This window comes from Falco punctatus (assembly GCF_963210335.1).
Source record: "Falco punctatus genome assembly, chromosome: 6".
Taxonomy (NCBI): Eukaryota; Metazoa; Chordata; class Aves; order Falconiformes; family Falconidae; genus Falco; species Falco punctatus.
In genome coordinates this window covers 7959069-7981571 of record NC_137585.1, presented here as the reverse complement: position 1 = coordinate 7981571, position 22503 = coordinate 7959069, and the positions used below count along the sequence as shown (strand labels likewise).

Here is a 22503-nt window from a genome sequence, read left to right as displayed (position 1 = left end):
TGTGAGGGTGGTAAGACACTGGAGCAGTTTGCCCAGAGAAGCTGTGGATGCCCCATCCCTGGAGTTATGCATGTCCAGTTCATTTAAGTGCTCCATAGCCTGATCCTTCTCAGGCTCCCTGTCTGGCTCAGCGGTCTGGTCTGACCAGTAAAGACTGAGACAAAAGTGGCATCAGACACCTCAGCCTTTTCAGTGTCCTTTAGGGCCCCCGTCACATTTTTTAGCAATGAGCTCATATTTTCCCTAGGCTCCCTTTTGCTTTTTATGTATTGTAGAATCTTTTCTTGTTGCCCTTCACATCCCTTGCCAGATTCAAGTCTAGATGGGCTTTTGCTTTTCTAACTTCATTCCTGCGTGACTGAACTGTCTCCGTATCCCTTCTGACTCATGTCCCCCTGCTTCTCTCTCTCATACACTTCCCTGTTACGTTTTAGTTTAGTCAGGAGTTGCTTGTTCATCCACACAGACCTCCTGCCGTCTTTCCTCAATTCCCTGCTTGTCAGGATGCACCGTTCTTGAGTATGGAGAAGGCAATTCTTGAATATCGGCAGCTTTCTTGGCCTCCTCTGCTCTCCAGGGTTGTATCCCATGGGAGTCTCCCGAGCAGATCGGTAGTACGGGTACCACTGATGCACAACACACGAAGTGGCACGTGCCCCAGGCCCTGGCAGAAGTCCCGCCGCCCCCGCAGAAGCCTCCAGGGCCATTTGCCGCAGAAGCCACTCCCCTGTTCTAGTCACGTCTGTTGTGATTGGCTGGCAGGCAGGCCCAGCCACCCCCTACTGGTTTGCCTGGAAGTATTTCTGACCCGGAAGGCCCTCCCCCATATGTACACGGGGGGCGCCATTTTGTTTTGGCCGCCATTTTATGACAGGGTGATGCCATTTTGATGCCACTTTGTTAATCATCGTACTGCTCGGTGATTGACTGACAGCCGTTGTGGCAGGGCCTAGCATCTATGGGAAAAGCTGTTTTGTAAAAGCCTTTTGAAGAATGCCAACCAAAAATGGCAAACAAGAGTGTTGTTCTCTGTTATGGCTGAGAATATTATGTGGTATTGCAGTTGTTGGCAACTGTTGTAACAGGAACTGCTTTGTAACTATCATTTTATCAATTTTGTGAAAGACTTATCTGAGCTTCTCAGTGATAACCATTTATTTCTCCCTAATGAGGTAACTATGGTTGTGATCGATGATTTGATGAACTCTGCTTATGAGAGCAAAAAACCTGAGAAAGCTAATCGCAGGAGCATTAGGTCGTGGACATTGTCCAGAATGTTTTTTGCCAGAGTAAAAAGAGCCACACCATCACGCTTCAAAAGAGAACATATGGTGTTATTTCAGAATCCCTGAGTTAAGCTCAAAGTTGTGTCCCCAGCCAAGCAGATGTATCCTGGCAAGGCCCTGTTCTTTTTAGACGTGTTTGAAAATGCTACAAAGGCATCAAGTAGCAGCAGGTCCAACAGAGCACCTCCTCTTGTTGACTCATTAGTCGGCCTGTGTTAGGAAGTTGTTATCAGTGCATTCCAGAAATCTCTTAGATTGCTTGTGCCCTGCTATGTTGTCCTTTCAACAGACATTGTGGTGACTGAAATCCTTCATGAGGATCAGGGCCTGTGAACATGAGACTTCTTCCAGTTGTATGAAGGAGGCCTCATCTACTTTTTCTTCCTCATAGGAGGTCTATAGTAGATAGCTACTCCAATGTTACCTGTACTGGTCTGCCTACTACTATGACCCCATAACTCTTGACTGACTCCTCACCCAACCAAAGGCAGACCTCTCTGCATTCCCATTGCTTTCTCACATAAGGTACAAATTCCCAGCCTGATCTTCCTAAAGAGCCTGTACTCATCCATCACAATACACCAGTTAGGTGAGTTATCCCACTCTCTCTGTGATTGCAGTCATGTCATAGCCCTGTAACTGCACCCAGATGTACGATTTCTCCTGTCTGTTCCCTGTGTTGCATGCGCTGGTGTACAGGCATTGGAGAGAGATACACAGCTAGGCTGATTCCCCAGAATGGGCATGAGGGCTTTCCCTGTAAAGCTTCCAAAGGTAAGAGATTTGTTGTCTTCATCAGAAATGTCGTGGTGGTTGGATTTTTCTCAAATTAGGAAGAACATGGTAGCTGAGGAAATGGTAAAATCAGAATTGTTGCTTGGCAGGAATCTCTGCAAGTCATACTGAAGTAGTACTGTTGCTAGCGGTAGGTCAGGTCAGCCATGAGTGTCTCTAGCAAAGCACTGAAAACCTCAAAGACTGCAGATTTTGACACCACCTTGGTAACTTCATCCAGTGCTCTGCTAATTTCTCAGTTAAAGTTTCTCCTAATGTGCAACATAAACTACCCAAGCTGCCCTTCAACTAAGTAAAGAGGAGATTAAGCTGTCCTTGGCAAACCAAGCAAACCCAGTTGTTGTTAGAACTTCCTTCTGCAAAACACGTCCTTTATTGAAAACTCCAATGTGACCAGGTAGGAGCATCCAAGCCAAAGCTTAAGGCTTCTGGCTGCCTATTTACACATTCCAGAAACACACTGGCAGAAGTTTCAGAACTTAGTGCCCCTCAGGGTATCTCTCTTTTTGTGAGCCCCAAAGATCACAGTCTCTGATACCTCATTTCAGTTTTCCAAGACCATCCCAGCAGTACTGCTGGTGGTTGACTCAAGGAAGAGGATAACTGCTTTCTCTGGCAGATGAATTGAGGAGGTTCAGCATTTGCACAGATTCCAGTTCTGTACGTTCTGTTCCACACAGACTGTCATTACAGCTGTTACTGCACTAGTCTCAAAGGAGACACTGAAATAATTCCTTTGTCTTGCCTTAATGTCCAGTTCACAGGAATATTGTAGAGAAATTAAAATCTTTGCTATATTGTTATGGCAGTAGCACTAAGTAGGTATTATTAAGTATATTCACCCACTTCCATACTCCATTCTCATTTTCTAGTCTATGGCTGAAGAACTTATCAGATTTAGGTGTCCTTGCTATATTTTGGATCATATTTAGAAGGTGATCTTGTTTTGCAAGAGACTTTCTCTGAGATTTTCAGCTGTTAATCCGCAGTTTTGATTAATCCTGTGGATTATCAAGACAGAGCAGGAAAATTTATCTGGGCTTACCTGAAAATCTCCTTTAAGCACCAGCCCTTTCCAGAGATGGATGAACCACCCAAATCCAGAGATGGCAATTGGCATCCAAAAACTTAATTTGCAGAAAGCATATCTCATTTTTTGAAGTGGTAGAAACCATGTACTACCCATACCTGCTCCCTTCCAGAACATACGTTCTGATCTGTAGCTCATGGAAGAACACTGCAAAAGCAAAAGATGAGCACCTCTGACAGTAAATGAATGGAATGGCTCCACTCTTGAACTTTGAGTCCCCTTCCCCCTTTAAGTCACCCCCTGCTTTGATTAATGTTGGGCTCTCAACAAAACAGTTAATGCATTGTGATAGTTTGAAAAATCCTGTTATTTGTGATGATAATATTTCTGGACAGTCAAGTTAGTATCTTCCAAAACTTAGTGCACATTGAAACAAGAACAGGGACTACTGTGTCTGTTGAGACAAGAAAACAGGATGTTGGTTTTTTGAACAGTAACTCTTACTGTTCTGAATCTCCACACCAGACTGCTTCCAAATGAAGCGCCAGATCCAAAATGCACAGATGTGAACTCTTCATGCTGATCTGAAGAGTCTTTGAATCAGGTTTCCAGCTGCTAAAGAAGATGATGTCCATCTTGTCATAGAAGTCATCATCTCATAGAACTTTTCTTTAAAATTTCCTGCACGGTGGGAAAGAACAGCCTTTCAAACTGTTTTCCAATATGTGCTGCTGCTTGATTCCGTAGGAAACCTGTGAGCTCATTGAGATTCCATAAGTCAAGGACAGGGGAAAATGAAAATAATAAACCAACCAAGGACAGATTTAGAAGACTGTACTGCTTCATGAGGGACATTCTCTTCCTCCTCTGCACACTGACTGGTGTAAGAGTCAGTTGGAAAAATGCTGGAAAATCTCTCTTATCTTGAAAAGAAGAGCTAAGATACGTAACCTTTATTTCGTAGGACTTACCAAACAGAGGGAAAATATTACAGCTTTTCCAAAATGTTGCTGACCCCAGGAGAAGGGATGGTTTTAAGAGCCACCTGGACACTGAAAAACCTTTCTGTGCTAGCCTTTGGTGGTGCATTCTGTTTGTCCACATGGCTTTTTCATGCTTGTCCTGTTGGTGCAGGTCATAGAATCATAGAATCATTTGGGCTGAAAAAGACCTTTAAGATAATCAAGACCAACCATTAACCTAAAACTATGAAGTCCACCATTAAAGCAGGTCCCTAAGTACCACCTCTACATTTCTTTTAGTACCTCCAGGGATGGTGAATCAACCACTTCCTTAGGCAGCCTGTTCCAGTGCTTGACAACCCTTTCAGTAAAGAAATTTTTCCTAATATCTGATGTAAAGCTCCCCTGGCACAACTTGAGGCCCTTTCCTCTCGTCCTATTACTTGTTACCTGGGAAAAGAGACCGACCCCCACCTCGCTACAATCTCATTTCAGGTAGTTGTAGAGAGCAATGAGGTCTCCCCCCAGCATCCTTTTCTTATGGCTAAATAAACCTAGTTCCCTCAGCCGCTCCTCATAGGACTTGTGCTCCAGACCCTTCACCAGCTTCGTTGCCCTTCTCTGGACACGCTCCAGCACCTCAAGGTCTTTATTGTAGTGAGGGGCCCAAACCTGAACACAGTGTTTGAGGTGCGGCCTCACCAGTGCTGAGTACAGGCTGGCTCCCTAGTCCTGCTGGCTGCACTATTTCTGAACAAGCCAGGATGCTGTTGGCCTCCCTTATCTAGGGAGGAATTTTACAGGGGACAACGGACACTTAAAGAAGAGTAAGCATTTGGCTCCATGAAGTTGTGTTGGTTTCCATTTTTGTATTTCGATAGCATATTGGACTGCAGTTACGATGTACTGATGTGCGTATGGCATAAGCAAAAATGACATAGTGTTTTTTCCCATATACTTTTTTTGTCGCAGATGGTAAACATGCAAAACTAAACTAAGCAAATAGAATTCTAGAACTTTCCCTAAAACTAGTAGGAATTCTAAACTGCTTTGGCTTGATTAGGATGTTTACCTTTTGCATTGCATGTATATATATGTATTTTTATTTATATATTTTTATATATACATATATAAAAGTATACCTTTTCTTATCTTGGCCATGTTTTGTTTTTTGGTGTCTTCTTGTAATAAAGGTCCAACTATAATTGTAATAAATGTCAAGCCTCTATGTTTACTTATTGTTTAAATAGAGGCCTGTCAAAGCCTAATTCAAAGCGTCCTTTTGTCACTGTAGTTGTCCTGAAATGAGCTCGCAGCGTTGACACTTATTGTCGCAGCCATACTGTTAGTAATTCCTTGTAACAAACCTCCTGTGGTTTTGGCTGGTTCTGTGGGGGCTGTATTTAAGCTGTTGCGTGTATTTTTTGTTGTATCATCTTTGCTTCAAGCAAGATCGCCTGTTTTAACACAGCACAGAGGAAGGTGGGGAGATTTCTGTTCTCCGTAACTGGGCCACAGATGGCCCAGGGCATGTTACTCAAAGTGGAGGTACAAACTGAGACACTTGCTGCTTCTTTTTGTCCCTAGTGGTATCTCTCAGTGTTTGGCTTCTGCATGTCTCTGTTCTATTCCAAATCTGTTAAGAGCTCCCCTGGTATTTAACCAGCAGTAGAAACTCTGATGTAAAGAATAAATCTTCCCTTCATTCTTCCTCACACACCTAGTTGTGCAGCTTTTCCATCACACTGTGCGTGCATGGGATGGAATAATGGCAAAAGTCAGCAAGAGTATGGCTTCGTCCCTTTTCCTCTTGGTAGAGCCTTCCCTATCAGTTTCCTGTTTTCTGATGCTGTTCAGTGACTTACTTCAAGGGTAAGTCTATCAATATTATTCTGTTAATAAACCTTACCAGAGTGGCATATCCTATCACTTCTTTACGCCAACTTGTTTGCTGCTTGGTAGTTTTGCTGGATTCTGCATGCATTATCTTGCTCTGAGAAGCATGAAATGTCATTATTCATGTATATGCTAACAAACAACAAGTGCTGTTACCAATAAATAAAATTATCTAGCCCTCACTGACAGTTGTGGCCACAATACTTGATTCTTGTAATCACCTATGACATAATTTATCAATTTACTTCTCAGTTATGTAAAGCAAAATATACTACATAATGCTTACTAATATTCCCCTTGTTCCTATTATTGGAAAAAATGAAAGAGGCAAGCTCTTTGGTTTTCATACTGACCTCTAGAGTTGTGAATATTGCATTCACATCCTCCCAGGCTAGATAATCCTGTGCACGATCTCCTTCTGTACAATATGTCAGTCTTGGCATACCTCTGACCATCTGTGTGGTCTGTCCCTAGGTCTTCTAAACTCTTACTGTATCTTCTTTAGGTTAAAGCAACTAAACCTGGATATTATGCTCTATTGTCAAAGTTTTTATTGTTCGCACAGTGTTCAAAAATCCAGAAGAAAATAGAAAAGCCCCTTTCCCACTCCGATGATGGCACTTGTCAGGGAAAGACTTGCTTTGGGGTTTTTCTCTCTCTGGGTTTATCTGGAGTCCTAATTTTCCTTGAAGCATTTGAAACTTTTTTTAATGTTTCCTAGAATGCTGTATGTTTTCTGGGCATAGTGATGACATCAGATATATGTTGAGGTACTGAGAGGGATCCACACTTTGACAGTGAAATAGCAAAGTGTGGGAGAAACTGTGAGGCCAGTTGGTGTTCCTTTTGTTTGCTTTCAAGCTCAAAATATGTGTGCCATAGCTTGACTAAATTACCCCGTAAGTAAGAGTGTGTGTATATCTGTGTATGTGACTGACTATAATAGTGTTCTGCAGTTACCTTCATGACATAAATGCCAAGGGATGGAGAGATTTGATGGTTGCCTGGAGGATGATGATTTCTAATCATGAGAGGGAAATGAGCCAACATTTTTTGAGAAGAAAGATCCAGTGAAATTTATTATGCTGTTGAACCATTTCCCTGGGGAAGGAATGTCAGTGCCATCACTCTCACACTATTAAATACCAGGCAGTGTATATTATTTAATTATATGGTGGTAAAGGAATTAATAAGATGACTTGATATATTTTTGCTGCTATCACACTCCAGTATTCAGTTGTACCAAACAGAAAGAGGTGGATCCTGTGAGTATAAATAGTTGTGAAAGCATTTTTACAGTGTTTGTGTTGTTAAAAAACCAAGATTGGTAGAGAATGAAGTGTTATGGGAAGCTATTTTATTGATAGAAGTCTAGCTAGCTTTGGTTGGTATCGTTGTATGCAATTAAGTCCCACGTCAGTGGAATTATTTGGGATTTTTTTAAGCATGAGTGAAGAAAGCAGTGTCCTGGGACCTGGGCTTTAAAGTATAAGTTTTAGCATCAACAATACCGCTGCTCAGTAGAATGACAGAGATAAAACAGAGAAGAAAGCACAAAAGTTGAGGAGCTGTGGAGAGGAGAAAAATAAAATTTGACTTAAACTGCTAGTGCTGTTTGGTATGGGATGCCACCGTGTGGAGGTTTTTAGGATGTCATGTCTTTTATCAAATCTCTTCCAAGTCTTCCTGTTTACTCAGCCTTGGGCTTTAATAGCCCCTCCATCACCTGATTTTACTTTGGGGAGGTAAAATGTCTGTGAAAAGGAGAACTTTCCTTGGCTTGCCCAGTGGGCCTCAGTGGGAGTCAGCCATGGTGAGAGTGTGGTCAGTGCAGGTACCGTGCTGTAATTGCAGTACTGCACTAGTGTGTGCTGTCAGAAAGCTCTGAAGGGAACTGCAATCGCATTGTGCACTTTGGCATGTCAACCCAATCACTACAGCAGCTGGAAAGGAGTTTTTTCCATGGTATTCTTCAGCGGGACGTTAGAATTACAGGATGAAAGAGCAAATGTGGACATGTCTGCTGCCTCAGCTGACATAACACTTCATTTTGCATTGTGAAGGACTCATCTTCCCACATGTTCGGATGTCTGGCATTCAAGTTTTATCTCCATAGTGGTCTGCCTAGGGACAGCACAGGTGTATTGCTAATCCACAAGTCCTCTGTCACAAATGTTTCACGTTGTCTTGAATGCTTATTCCCTCCTAGGGGCATTGTGGAAAGGCAAAGGTGCAGTAGGTGACCAGTCTTCTGCCAAAAAGCAAGTGTTTTGCCGCTGAGTTTACCAAAATACTAGGGTGGCTACTACAAACAAGTAAAGAATTGATCACTCCTGTATGGAAGTGTATAAAGAGGATCTCCTGAACCGAGACCCTGCCAGAGGGACAGAGGCCATCTGTCCATTTTTCTGTTCTCCAGCTTTGATCCTTCTTCTCTTCTTGGTCCTTTTCTGTCTTCATGTCCATCCCACGGAGCACCAGTGAGCCTGTCATTTTCCTGATTTCCTACACTTGAAGGTAGTTCTCCCATCCCTTATCTAACTAGCTGCTTCTAACTTTGTCTAAATAAACATAAACACAAGCCTTCTAGAGTAATTTCCTAGCCACCTTTCTCTTCTAGACCCAATTTCTGTCAAGGATTTTGCTGAGGTTTTTTCAAATGGTAAGAAGGTGCTGATAAGGGCTTGCTGCTTCTGCCTCTTGTTACTGTCCTTATAATTGCAGCTGGATACTAAGGCGCAACTCTTCGTGGGCTGGTCTTCCTATTGATTGCATGTACTCCTTTTTTCCTTCACTTGCCATTCCTCTGTAAGCCTTTTGCTCTAGTCTTGCTCTTACCACCACCTTGTTTGTCTGCAATGTTCTATTGCTTTTGGCCTGATTATTCCAGAATTCACCACCCTCTTTCAAAACACTTGAGCTAGGGCTCTGATTTCCTTCATGTTCTGAAGGAAAGTTACACCGAACAATTCCAGTCTTTGGTAGAAACGTCTTTGGAAGCATTTACAGTCTCATCCATGGAGTGTCCCAAAGTCATCGATTGAAGTGCCATCAGCTATTGGCAATGTACAGCCCTGGCAGCTTAGAAATGCCATTGAAAACCTTAAATGAACGTTGTGTGGTGAGAGCTGTTTCTAACCCCCTGAACCATCAGCCTGAGCTGCTGCCTGCAGTTCTCATCTAACGGTTGGGGCAGCTGAGCCACAGAGTGGATGCCTGAGAGAGCTTGAGGCACCAAAGCTGCAGCAATTCAAGGACGGAGTAGATGAAATTTAAAGCAGGAGCAGTGGGGTGACTGATTCCATGAACTGCAGACAGTTTAAACCTGTGATGATGTCCACTGGGTCCTGCAGGAGGATGTGATCAGGAGACTTCTGTTTTGCATGCTCTCCCCGTTCTCTACTAACTCCAAGTTCACATTGACCTTGCTGACATACCGTGAAAGACAACGAGAAATCACTTCAATTGATTATTAATTGGAGAGGGCAGATTTTGAGGAAGAGATGAAAGTCCTGTAGCCCTTTCCTGCACGCGTGGATGTTTTGTACCAGTCTTTCCACAGGGATAGTAGCTGTTTGACTTTTTCCTGCTACCTACACTCACGTAGCAGCTGCATCCAGCTCTGTCAGAGGAAACAGATGTTGTGATGTTTATCCACACCCAGTCACACAAAGCTTCCCAAATCACCCTGTGAAGTTGTTCTGTGTTGAGTTTTGGAAGGAGAGGTGTTTCCCAGCCTCCTTACAAGAATGCTGAAAATTTCCTCTGTGTAACTCAATGCATATACTCAGTGAGATACAGGCAGTTGTGGGGTTTTTTTCTGGATTGCTAAACCAGCACTTAGGTGCAAAGGGGACTGGAAATAACCACTAGTGCAGTATAGTTAATCTCCTTCTCTAATTCTCTTTCTCTGTCTACACGACCCTATATTTTTATGCTTTGCATGATGTTAGCTCTTGGGGACTTGGTACACTGGGAGATGCTTTACTCTGCCTCCCATGGGAATGCCTGTGAGCACCTTTTTCATAAGGCCTGCTCCAGGTCACAGCTGTTCACTGAGCAGGTGAATCTCCCTAGCTGCAAAGCAGTTTCAAAAGCTTCAAGCAAACTAGGAAAGGGGCTCAGAGGGGACAGAAGGGTCACAGGGTTAAGTAAAAGGAAATAACCATGTATGTGATTATGAAGACATAAGCCTGACTTATAAGATAGTGACATGAATTCAAGAAGGTACTACTCTAGTTTTTCTTTCATGTTCTGTGAAGCAGCAAAACCCCAAAAGGCCCCAGTTGTGCCCTGAACTATCTGCCCTGCTGGTAAAATCACCTCAGACAGAAGTGGGGATATTTACCCAAAGTTAGGTCTGTAGCTCTTCATCATGCCAGGTTAGTGCTCATCACAAGGCAGGTCTGAACCCTATTTTGGGGGAGGTACCATTCTCTGACCTTGAGTTTCCACTTTGAGTGAAAGTTGTAATTTTATGCAAGCACAAGGGGGTGGGCTGGGTGTGGCAAACCTGCTAGTTAGCAAGAACTTTTCTTCCTGGCTGCTGACAGGTGAGCACCAGCAGCTTTGGCATATCACTGTGAGTCATGATTAAGTCCTTTTTTGTTTTTCCCATGCAGTGATGCAAATAAATTGGAGAAAATATTCTGAGTTGCGGGGGGGGGGGGGGGGGGGTCCAATGCCCCTCCCAGTGAAAGTGATGTGAATTTCACCTCTGAACTTGGAAAAGGCTGTATCTGGCAGGAAACTAATAGTACTGTTTACTAGCTTACAGATTTAATGGAAGTGCAACTAACTTCTACTTCTGGTTTCGCTGCACTGATCACAGATCAGATGCAAAATTGCATAATACCAGTTTTGAGCAAGTACTAAAAGATGGCCAGCTTTCAGGCCCCCCAAGCGCAACACTTGGCCGTTGTTCTGAAGACCTGCCCTGTGACTTAGGGTGGGAAACCTTATTTCCTTAACCAGCCATGATATTGTTAAGAGTGAGGAGCAATGTGAAGTTAATTTTATGTTTTATTAGCAGCTTTCTATTTCCTTCAGGTTCTCTCACAGACGGAGAAGAGCACAAGTTGAGCTTCCTGTAGATAATAAACTTAGAAAATAAACCAGATTTTTGTGACATTGAACACTGGCAAACAACAGTAAAGCTATGAGAACTCATACTTGGCTACTGGGACTGAGCATTTTATGAGAAATATTTACTGAAATGGTGCTAGTAATTGTAATTATCTCCAGGACTTCCTTGCCTGCCCTAGGATGAAGAAATATGGGGCTGGATACTCTGAGACATTGTAGATGACAGCAGAAATAAGTGCAGTGGAACATACTTTCAAATAATGTTTTTTACCTTCCCACAGAAAAAACTGCGTTGGGTTGTGCTGTTGGGAGCTCAGTGGGTAGCTGGTTTCATGTGCTATGTCTTTAGAAAGAGAATTCCTTCATTCAGTGGCTTTTGGATAGATTTATAAGTATAGGTTACATGACCAAGTCTAGTTAAGAGCGTTTAGTTTCACTTTGTTTCAGCAGCAAGCCAGTGAGAGCATTACTGCAGGACAATTACCTGAGGAGGTGCTTGAGAATTCTATGCTTTCAGAGTTGGGGGGAAGGAACCAGTGCCATTTATTTTAATGGTGAAACCTTTCTTTTGTTTATCTCTTTGCAGTTATGTGGCTGTGGGCTGCTGGGCGTGGGCATCTGGCTGTCAGTGTCACAAGGAAACTTCGCCACGTTTTCTCCTAGCTTTCCATCACTTTCAGCTGCCAACCTAGTCATTGCCATTGGCACAGTCGTCATGGTCACCGGCTTTCTGGGCTGCCTAGGTGCTATCAAGGAAAACAAGTGCCTCCTGTTGAGTGTAAGACATCAATACTTCTTTTTACTAAGACCATTGACTGTTGCTTTGTTATTACTTTATTTAAATGACCAGTGCCAAGTAGTCTTGTGCATCACTGTAACATTGTTCTTGGCTTTCAATCTTCTATATGCTTGCAGTATGACATCCCACAGCTTTAGTCACTGATGTCATTGGTGTATTAGCAAACGTATCCTTGTTACTGTGTACCCCAATGTATTAGATAGCAAAGCAAATTACTGTCAGTTACCTCTGAATGGTTAAACATGAACTGCAGGGTCAACCTGAACAGCTCTTCTGGAAATGTCTGTTAGACTGACTGAAAAACCTTAAGCACAGCTGGTTTTAGATGCTGCTCAGAGCCTCTCGTGGCTATTTTCTACTTAGCCCTTATCTAAGGCCTTTGTCAGGGGTTGGTGGAAACCATTTGACCCAAAGTTAAGAAGTCAAGGTCTCTGCCAAGCCTTACAAATAAAAATAAAAAAATAATCTGATCCTTGGCAGTCTTACAGAGGTTGGGAACACCTCTCAGAAGATGGAGCGCGGGTCCTTCCTCTTGCATAAATGCAGCAGGCTTCATCATGTTTCTCCCCACCCCAAGGAGAGAGGTATTGTGGCAGAAGGTGAGAGGAGGGCTTTCAGAGCAGACAGCTTCCAATTTAGTCACAGGTGCTGTGACATTAAGGAGCACATGAGTTTCCCTTGTTTAAAAGTCTCCCTTACATAGTGTTGGGGAACAGCTGGGAAGCATTCCTTAAACCAGCTCAGATAATTAAACTGGAGTACAAATGTGCTCTTGTTTTTTGCTATCTGCTTCTTGGGTTTGTATGTTGTACAGCTGGGAAAGCAAACGAGAGAATAGTAAAGAGGTCTATGTCATTTATCTACACAAACTGCAACACCAGCTGAATTTTGGGGTTTTTTTTAAGAGTGTTTATATTATTGGAAGGTTCTGCAAAAGTCCTTCTACACTTTCATGAGTTTCCTATTGGAGAGCTTGCTGCATTGCATACTACATCTCCCCCAGTGTCTGTGGCGGGGATGCCATGCCTATGTGGCAGTCCACTAGTACATAAAGGCAATTAGTGGGCATGAAAATTAGTGAGAAACTACTGGAGCTCACACTTGGGATGCCCCTGCAGAGAGATTTCCACTACAGAGAGTTGGGAATGGAAGTGCTGAGTAATGTAATGACTATTCCAACAGGCAGTCAGATGTGGTTAAAGCTTATCTGCTAGGGAATCACTCATGAAGCACATCACACTGATCTTTGTGGTAACGGGTTTAGCATCTGTTCTGTAATCTGTATGAAGAAAAGAGTCTACCAGGACTGCGTGCTGTGGCAGCAGTCACAAAAGCCAGACAAAAGCATTGCTGAAACCTGCAAACTGGTAGTAGGGCAAAATCTAAGATTAGAGAATGCAGGACACTGAGCTTCCTCATTGATGGTGAGACCTACAGGAGCTTTAGTGGCAGTATATCAACATGCCTGAGGAGTTTGAAACCAAACTTGCATAGTTTTGGCAGTAGAGGAAGGGTTTAGATGACAAGAAGACCTATAGTCTTCAGTTTCTAGCAGCCCCAGGTTTGCTCTTTAGCTGGCAAGTGTGTATAACTGTCTGTTTTTTCTTTGTTCTAGTTTTTCATCGTTTTGCTGATAATTCTCCTGGCAGAGCTGATATTACTCATTTTGTTCTTTGTTTATATGGACAAGGTAAGCAAATATGCCATATAGATTAATTGTCTGTACTGTCGTGTAAACCAGGTTCAGTTTGTTTTTGTATAGTGGAGGTATGTGGGTTCTCCTTGCTCATCACTTGGTGATGGTTTTACATTGAGATCTTTGTGACTTTCTGTAAGCTGCTTCTGCAGGGGGAGGAGGAAGTGATGAGGAGGGCACACAGAAGAACCCGCTGAGCTTTACAGTTCCCCCCTTGAAATAAAACCATAGTCTAGGGCCTCCCTTTTAGTCTTCTAAAATCTAAGATAGCCTTCAGCATAGCTGTTTGATGGCTCTGCAAGAAGCTGGTCATCTTGTGGATCTTGGCTGTGGGAGATCCTGCTTAAGACCTGGTTAGCTTCTTAGAGTCAACCTTTGAACAGGACTGGAGGAGAGGTCAGGGATGTTCACAGGTTAATCCAAATGTCACCAGCTGTCTCACTTGAATGGGAAGTCCCAGAAATTTTGACAAGGGTGTAGAGCAGGTCAAGAGGCTGCTTCTCATAAAGCCCCTTGTTGGAATCTGCTGTCTAGTAGAGACTAAATGAAGCAGGCACAACTGGCTGGCCTGTCAGATAGGTAAAAAACCTCAGAAATCTCTGGGGAACTGGAGGATTCTGCTAAATACAGGACAGAGCCTTACAGTGTGAGCATGTCTGATGTTAGAACCGAGCTTCTACCAGATTCGTGTCTCTTCCCAGGCTGTCATTATGATGCCTGCCACTTTCAGGGAGCTGAGGTGAACTTCTGATTTTGAGTGAGATGTCAAAGAGGGATGAAACAGACCTTATAATACACTCAACCTTTATGCCAAGACCCATAATCCTTTCTCTGCTGCCAGCCCACTGCTGTCAGAACAAAGGTACATTCCTACCTGCATCCAGGACTCCAGACTTGGACTGAAATTTATACAAGAAATAGGACATCTCATTACACATTCCAGCTTTTTCCTCTAAGGAAAGAAGAGCACATTTGAAAATCATAAATTCTACAAGCCTGTCCCCACAAGAAGAACAATAGCAATGCTCTTTGTCAGTTGATTTTGTATGGGCCATTTATTATAGCCTGCCTGAACCCGTGCAAGGGATAATTATATTAAGGTTGGGAGGCTGGAACTCTGGGTTTATGATATTAGCAAATTAAAGTAGGCCATAGGTTACAGGCAGGAGGCACTGCTGTGAGGTACTGCCAACAGCTATCTCTGGCAAAGTTAAAGTAAGCTCAGCAGATTTCTGCTGATCACTCTTCAGTCAGTTGGGATCAGACGATGACTGTATAATGGACTCTTAGTAGAGGGGAGCTGTTTGGTCTCGTATCTCATCAGAATTAATACAGTATTTTGCAATGTGAGGGAGAGACTAGACTTTGGCAAGTGCTGAAAGGTCACACTGCCTTCTGAGAGTCTTAAAGCTATGATGGAGCTTTTCTACCCATGTTAAATTTGTGGTGAGAAAGGGTAAGAGAGATACATTCTATATAGAAGTCTGTACCATCTGGTCCTTTCCCCTAAACAGCAGTGCATTGACTTTCTGTATTTTTCACATGATGCAGGTCAGTGAGAGTGCAAAGAAGGATTTGAAGGAAGGTATGAAGCTGTACAATTCAGAAAATAATGTTGGACTGAAAAATGCATGGAATATCATTCAAGCAGAGGTAACATTTTCTCAGTAGAAAAAAAAAAGTTTGGCCATAAGGGCTGGTGCAGTCTATTAAATGTAGCATCCATGCTAAGTCTGAAAGATGGCTGATGCAGCCTTTGATTTCTCATTTTGTGCTCCTGAACATCCAGGGAGTACTGTGAAACCCAGGATTAAAGTGTGCTTTGTAAGGTTAAAGATGCTTACCTCTTTCTGAGGCTCTTTGTGCCTGTGATAGGCACAGAGATGATTCGAAACAGAGGAGAAGCAGCAAAACCTGCATAGGTAGAACTGAAGCTTTTGCAGATGGGCTTTTGCTGTTCAGCATTTGCGGGCAGATTACCTTATATTTTGCTGTTTGGGCTCATGTCTCTGTGACAAGAAGACTAACATATCTTGGGCATGGGACTGTTTATTTCGAGGGGTTTTTTTCATGTTAAGTATTTGCTTTTGGTGATCACTGAGCACAAAGCATTTAAAAAATACAAAAGTGTTGTGGCAACCCTTTTGAAAATATACAGTGGTTTAATGGAAGTAAAAGTTTGTGGTGGTACATGATTCACAAATTGTGCTAGTTAATTTATTAATCCTTTACTTTTGCTGTAGATGAAATGCTGTGGTGTGAATGACTTCACGGATTGGTACCCAGTGCTGGGAGAAAACACTGTCCCAGACCGATGTTGTACAGAAAACTCCCAAGACTGTGGACGGAACTCTACCGAATTAGTGTGGAAAACAGTAAGGCTTGCTTTGCCCAGGTCAAGGGTTAGGGAGGGGTGGGAAGGAAGAAAGTAGAGGGAATGCACATGAAACAAAACGTGACCGTGGGATTTCAGTTTTCATCTTTCATCATTTCAGGGATGTTATGAGAGAGTTATGACCTGGTTTGATGAGAACAAGCATGTCCTTGGTTCGATTGGGATGTGCATCCTCATAATGCAGGTAATACTGGTATGATGTTGGTCAAAATGGCTTTGATTTGCTGTCAGCTTTCTTGATTCTGCAGTGTGAAAAGTGGTGCCCAACTGCTTTGAGTTTGATCAGAATTTCAAAAACATCAGCTTTGCTTTATGAGTTCATTTAAGGCCATCTACTGAGAAAGGAAGCAGGTCAGTAGTCAGTCCCACAAAGAAGACATGCTATAATGGGGTTTTGCTTACCTGCATTTTGACTTCAGAGCACCACCTTGGACTTCCCATGTTTAGCCATTTTGTTATGCTGTCCCGTAGGGAACTGGTTATTGTAAATTTTGGAAGCAAGTTCTAGAAAATGCCAAAATGAGTCAAATCATGGCCACTGAACTGAATAGGTTAACATGTTTTAAAAAAGAAGTGTGGAAGTAGCATCATAATCTGTTAAGGTTTGGGAGTTCCTGTATCACTGCTGTACTTCTGGAGGAGAGTATTTCAATCTGATGTTTTCACTCCCAGTTATCTGGCTAAAGAAGCGCAAGTTGTGGAGTAAAAGAATGACTTGTATGTATTGATTCTGAAAAATTGTTGCATGTATGACTAAGAGCCTGGAGAGCTTTTTCCTCAATCTGTGCTCTTTACAGATACATCTCCGGACATCACTGTGTGCCTGAACAACATACATCCAAGTTTATGATCAGTGTTGAAGGCTGAGAAATATGACTAGTGTAGAATGACTTTTAAAACTACTGCTGCACGATGAACACAGGTCAGCAGTGCAGTTTTGGCAGCCTCCCTGTACTGAAGCCCTTATTCTTTGTTTCCCTTCAGATTCTTGGCATGGCCTTCTCCATGACGCTCTTCCAGCAGATTCACAGGACTGGCAAAAAATATGATGCCTAAAGCCTCTGAAACATTATCACACCAACCTTTCTGTCTCATAAAAATGAACAAAAGGAATGACCGCAAAGAGTATCAAGCCTAGCCCTGCTGAGGGAATCCATCCCATTGACCGATCTACTTTGTTTTTACTTGTTCAGTTATTATCACAACTTGTTATTTGACTCATTTTTTGTCTGTTCACATTTGCCATTTATTTGCCAAAGAGGGGGAAACCCCCACCAAACAAATGGATTTTCTACACGAAATCATAGATCTGCTCTGAGAATGTTTCTGAACTTAAGAAAATGTTTTGCTCTACTAATCCATGCTATATGTGCAAAAGTTATGTGTGTTCAACTTCAAGGGAGAATTCTTCAGTCTTCCATTAAGTTTTCAACCCTCATGTCCAATTTACTGGGAGACTCGGAAAAGCCACTGTAACTGACAGTCCTAGGAATTGGAGCTGCTTTGCTTTGCAGCTTCTTGTACTTTATGGTGTATACTTTTTTATTATGATAATGGTGATGATTATTATGATGGATATAGCTTAGAATTTAGTTGCCTGACTTATAACTTCTTACTGGTTTTGGTTTTACACATTTATTGTACATTAATTTGGGAACCACTGTGCGATCTCCAGAGGACATGTTTTTCAAAGTTGACCGTTGGTGCAGGCAAATAAGGACATTTCTCAAGTCCACAGGGAGGCATCATCTACCTTTATCAGGGCCTTTGTGCCCTTACTGTAACAAAGGTGGTTCCTTTCAAATCAGAGGCTCTTTCCTCAGATGGAATGCAATGTCTTCCCATTGGAACGTGTCGTGAGCTTCCTACTGCTGTGAGGCAAAGTTCCAATGCCTTTACTCACCCAAAGCAGTGTCTGGCTGCTTTGATGTCATGCTAGTTTAAAAGCTAAAAGAACTGACTAAGCAAGTTACTGCTCCCTGGCACGAAGGAGAGAGATTGCAGTCTGACCTACTGGCCAGCTGGAGCAGACTTCACAGATTGTGCTGTCTGTTTCAAAAAGTTTGCCCAAGGCATGGCATGCTGCTGGATATGCGGGAAGGGGATGGCAATTTGATGGCAACGTTGTCATGCCATGCCCTTCATTGAAGGGGTTTCCTCAGGCAGATGACAGCTGTCTCCTGAGCTGGGAAAGGTGGTTTGATCAAAGGTGACCAAATGATGCAGGAAAGGGGCAATTTCCAAAACAGGTCTCAGAGACAGTATGTGTTGTCACACCTTCAGTACAGAATTGGTTCTTGCTGACAGATTGCCAAGTCCATCCAGTGGGGTAGTTCAGAGTTCACTGCAATGCATATTTTTGCCAACATTCCTGTTAGAAAACTTGAACATTAATTTCTCTACTTTGAATGCTGTTTCATTGCAAGCAGCCCCCATTTACACCTAGTTGCAGGTTTTTGTTGTTTTGTGAAGGAAGAAGGAAAGGCTCAGATATTGGAGGATGTTCTAATTTAACCCCAGTCAGGGCTTGACTTAGCTCTGAAAGAAATACTGCTTTTTGTATTAGCAGCAGTCAGAGGTGACCTTCGAGTTACCTCATCCAATGTCACTCTCAAAGGGGTACTGTCATCTATGAGAGAATGGGAGTTTACTGTAACGTTATTGGGCTGAGTTTCAGAAACTATTGAGGATGGAGACTTTGTGCCTTTCAGAGCCATACCATGCCAAACTATTCCTCTGGTAAACAAGTTTCTCTTAATATCCAGTCTGAACATTTATACTTTAAACTCTGAAAAGATACCATTTTCATTGTATCATTCAGCCTATCTTTTCCTTATGAGCTGAAATAGCTGTTGAGCCATTTCATATCTGGGAGGTGTTAGTCCCTTGTTTATCTTCCTAGTAGGTCCTGCATGCATCTGTACATCTGGCAGCAATAGTGTTTTGTGTGGCCAATGTGTCACTTTTTTGAGTTCCTATGAAATCAGTGTGACAGGAAGGAGTGTGAATGTGTGGGGGAGAGAGATGAATTTGGGTGTCGCAGTGAAGAAGGAGGTTACTATTCTCAGAGCATGGCCTTGCCCATATGAGCACAATGCCCAAAGTTTCACAGGGTTCTTGTTTCCCACTGTAGCAGACAATGCCATATGGGTTCAGCTATTTCACTTGGATTGACTTTGAAAGAGTCAGGGAAGAAGCACAGGGAAAGCACAGAAACTGAATCCAGTTTTACTTCCATTTCTAACAAAAATTGGGACCAGGAGCATGTGAGCCCCACTAAAGATGGATGTTCCATGTTGAAGAAGGGGCTCTGATGCCCAGTGTACTTGCTGCTACATGTAAGACTGTATCCAAAGTTGCTAAGATGCGTTCCCATTTTTGGAAGAAAAGACAGGACGATTTTCATCTGATGGCTCCACTGCATTCTCCCTTTGCACAGAGGTGCTGAGCTTTCTCTAGCGTTCAAATGAGCAAGGTGCAGGGCTGAGCAGGAGCATCATCGCTGTCCTTTTGGGTCGCACAGTGGTACCTGCCATATCTTAAATTTTAATCTGCAGTCAGTTTTTGTACAAAAAAAAAGGTAAAATATATTAGTGAAAGTAATAAGGAAATAAAAAATGTTTATGAATAACTCAGAGATGAAATGTGTAGTTGCAAACTCAGCTACTTTGCCTTCCATCCAAACTTATTTTTCTAGAATGCTTCATTCCATTTCATGATCTAGCAGCATAGATCCTCAGATCTTTTTTTAATGACTACTTTTGGCATTTTAAGCACAGTATTAGGCAAGACAGTTACACGAGCTTCATGTATTCATCTCTGTGAGGCCACCTACAGGAAGGGAGTCAAAACCAGGGCTGATCTGTGTCTCTAGCTGACTCTCTGATGTGGGAGGTGATGACAGACATCCTGGAAGGAGCAGAAAAGTAATGCCATTTTCCAGGCAACAAAAAACAGCCCTGGAAAGTGTGAAGCTGCATCAGTCAGTTTGTCAGAGAAGGCACTAACTGTCCTGTAAACTGGTCAAAGGGAGCTTTGGCTCATGTATGTATGCACTTTTTTTGCTTATGCTGGTGGGTGGCTGTCTGTATGTTTTCCCCAAATGTCACTCTGATTATTTAACTATAAGTTTTTAGCATGTTTTTAAATAAAAGCTGATACTGAGTAAAAGTATCTTTAATATACACAAATACTGATTTGTATAAATGCATACCTCTCTGTATCTCTTAATTCCTGAAAGCACAGTTCAAGTGTGTGAAAGTGCTGTTTCTCTGAGTGTTCCTTCAGACTGTAGCATACCTGCTGTCTCACTGTGCTTCATGCTTGGAAGTTACAGCAGAACTTCAACAGAGACGTAACAGGAGAACTGCTTGAAGAACCTCTACTTGAAAGCTGTTGAAGTAATAGCAGTGAGTTCTGTTCCCTCCTGATGGTACCAAGGCTGTTAGTTACAAGAAGCCCATGTGGAGGGCACTCAAAAGAAGCGCCCATAGCCAAGTAGCACGTGAGATGATAAAAATAATGGCATAAATGTCTCAAGATGACAGAAGATGCCTTGTATATGTCATACATTGAGTTCCTGGGCTATGGTCATGTCAGGCCAACTCTCCTGTCCTGTGTTCACCCCTCATTTGTATGCATGAAATACAAACTCACACACAGGAAGGCTGCAAGCAGAGGGCAGCCGAACTGATCCTCATGGTGTTTCTTGAGCAATGTATTGGCCAGACGTAGAAAGGGCAAAAGGCAAGAAGGAAAATGGTCTTATCCCAGCAGATGGTTCTTGGGAGCAGCAAGGAATAGGACACACATAATTCTGATGTAACTTTTTTTCCATAGAGTTGAGCAGCTTCATTCTGTAGCTGGCATGGGGAAACCTGGAGATTTTTGCCTATGGGCTACCCATCTGTTGTGCAGTAGATAGTAGACACTAAGAAACAACATGCCATTCCCACCAGGTGATGTTTGCACCACTGTTTCTTCTATGCAATACCTACTTTCGCCTTTATATAAAAGATTTTTACTAGGATTATACAAAAATAAAGGATTTTTTAAAAGGTGCTTCTTTGAGCTCATTTCTCTCCTAACCCCAACTACCACCAAAACCAAAAGGGGACAAAAACATTCCAAAAGGTGACTTGCAGAGATCTATTTCAACTTCTACGTAGTTAAAGTCCAGAGCTCTTGAAGCTATTGCATCTCTGAAAAGATCCACACCCCCTGGTTCTCTCCCATCCTCCTTCAAAACAATACTCTACTAAAACAGAAAGAGGTGTGAAAGATCGCAAAAGAACAGCAAACTGCTTTTGAGAGCCTTGTAATATAGGAAAGTGTTTGCAAATGACCCAGAGAATATGAACTAGTCAAAGAGAGGACAAAGTAGTAGAGAGCTTGAAAGATAAGAGGACACTGAGAATTCTCAGAGAGAAACACTGAGCTAGAGAAAGAACACAGACCAGCCCTTCAAATGCCAGGAAAGCAGATGGTCTGAAAGATCCTCAGATAAAACAGTGGAGTCAAGCAGAAGCCAACAAAGCAACGAACAGTCTGAAAGATTCAGGAAACAAAAAGTTTCCTTGGGGAAGACAAGAAAGCCTGTAAGTGCCCAAGGAAACAAAATGTAGCAGTGTCAGAGGCCAAGAACAAAATAGACAAGACAAAGGACTCTTCCAGAGAATACCGAAGAGGCTCAGTGATAACAAGAAAGTATCGGAGATATTAAAGGAGCTCCAGCATACCCAGTAGTACCAAGGGTGGCATCGGAGAAGACTGCGGGGGGGAAAAAGGCAGAAAGCTTGAAAGTGCCCCAAAGAGTAGTGTCAAAGAAGGGAAAGTCAGCCAAACTCTGTACAAGACTCAGAGAATACAGAGTAGCCTCAGAGGTAAAGAAACTAGTAGAAGGCCTGAAAAAAACACGGTGAACACACCAGAGACCTTGACAATAACAAGAAAGTAGCAGAGATTCAGAAAGAGCACTAGGAGAGTATGCTTGCAGCTGCTAAGAAAGAGAGGCTAAAAGAGCAACTCATAATAGCCTTGGAGAAGGGAAGAAACAAACAGGGAGGCTGAAGTCATTCCAGGAAAAAGAAAAGTTGCGGCTGAGATGCTATGAACCTTGAAGAGAGACTGAAACGGCCCCAGAAAACCCAGTTTAACTTTAGAGAAGTGGCAGGGGCAGGGACAGGGATGGGAGGCCAGGAGGACACAGCAGAAAGACTGAAAGTGCTCCAAAGTCCTCAGTGAGAGGAAGGAACACACTGAAAGCCTGAAGGGCAGCTTTGGAGAGGCTAATGAAGAAGTGAAGAGGTTGAAGGAGTCCCAGAGGACAGAGAAGCCTTGCAGACCCTGGGACACCAGTAGAAAGCCGGAAAGAACTTGGAGAAGACAGAGTAGTCTCAGAGAAGGTAAGAAAATAGCATAAAGCCTGCAAATGTGAAGGATAAAAAAAGGCTAGCCTCAGAAAGGTGGAAAAAAGTAGGCAAGAAAGAGACCCAGAGAGCATAAAAATAGAGAGAGGTGAAAATCTTGCCTAATACTTTCACCCAGAGAGGTGAAAAAA

General features: G+C 42.7%; 1 protein-coding gene across 5 annotated transcripts in view; it reads left to right on the top strand.

The window, feature by feature from the left end:
- TSPAN9 (tetraspanin 9) overlaps nucleotides 1–21005 on the top strand; it is a 186917-nt gene extending 165912 nt beyond the window's left edge. For 3 of the 5 annotated variants that reach the window (XM_080393620.1, XM_080393622.1, XM_080393621.1), the window contains 6 exons: nucleotides 11641–11832; nucleotides 13469–13543; nucleotides 15101–15202; nucleotides 15793–15924; nucleotides 16045–16128; nucleotides 16929–21005. In XM_080393620.1, the coding sequence (XP_080249746.1) occupies nucleotides 11641–11832; nucleotides 13469–13543; nucleotides 15101–15202; nucleotides 15793–15924; nucleotides 16045–16128; nucleotides 16929–17000 (657 nt within the window). In that variant the 3' untranslated portion in view covers nucleotides 17001–21005. Of the gene's footprint in view, nucleotides 1–2009; nucleotides 2061–11640; nucleotides 11833–13468; nucleotides 13544–15100; nucleotides 15203–15792; nucleotides 15925–16044; nucleotides 16129–16928 lie in introns of those variants that run through there. The other 2 variants (XM_080393623.1, XR_013929144.1) reach the window with 2 other exon arrangements.
- The last annotated feature ends 1498 nt before the right edge of the window (nucleotides 21006–22503 follow it).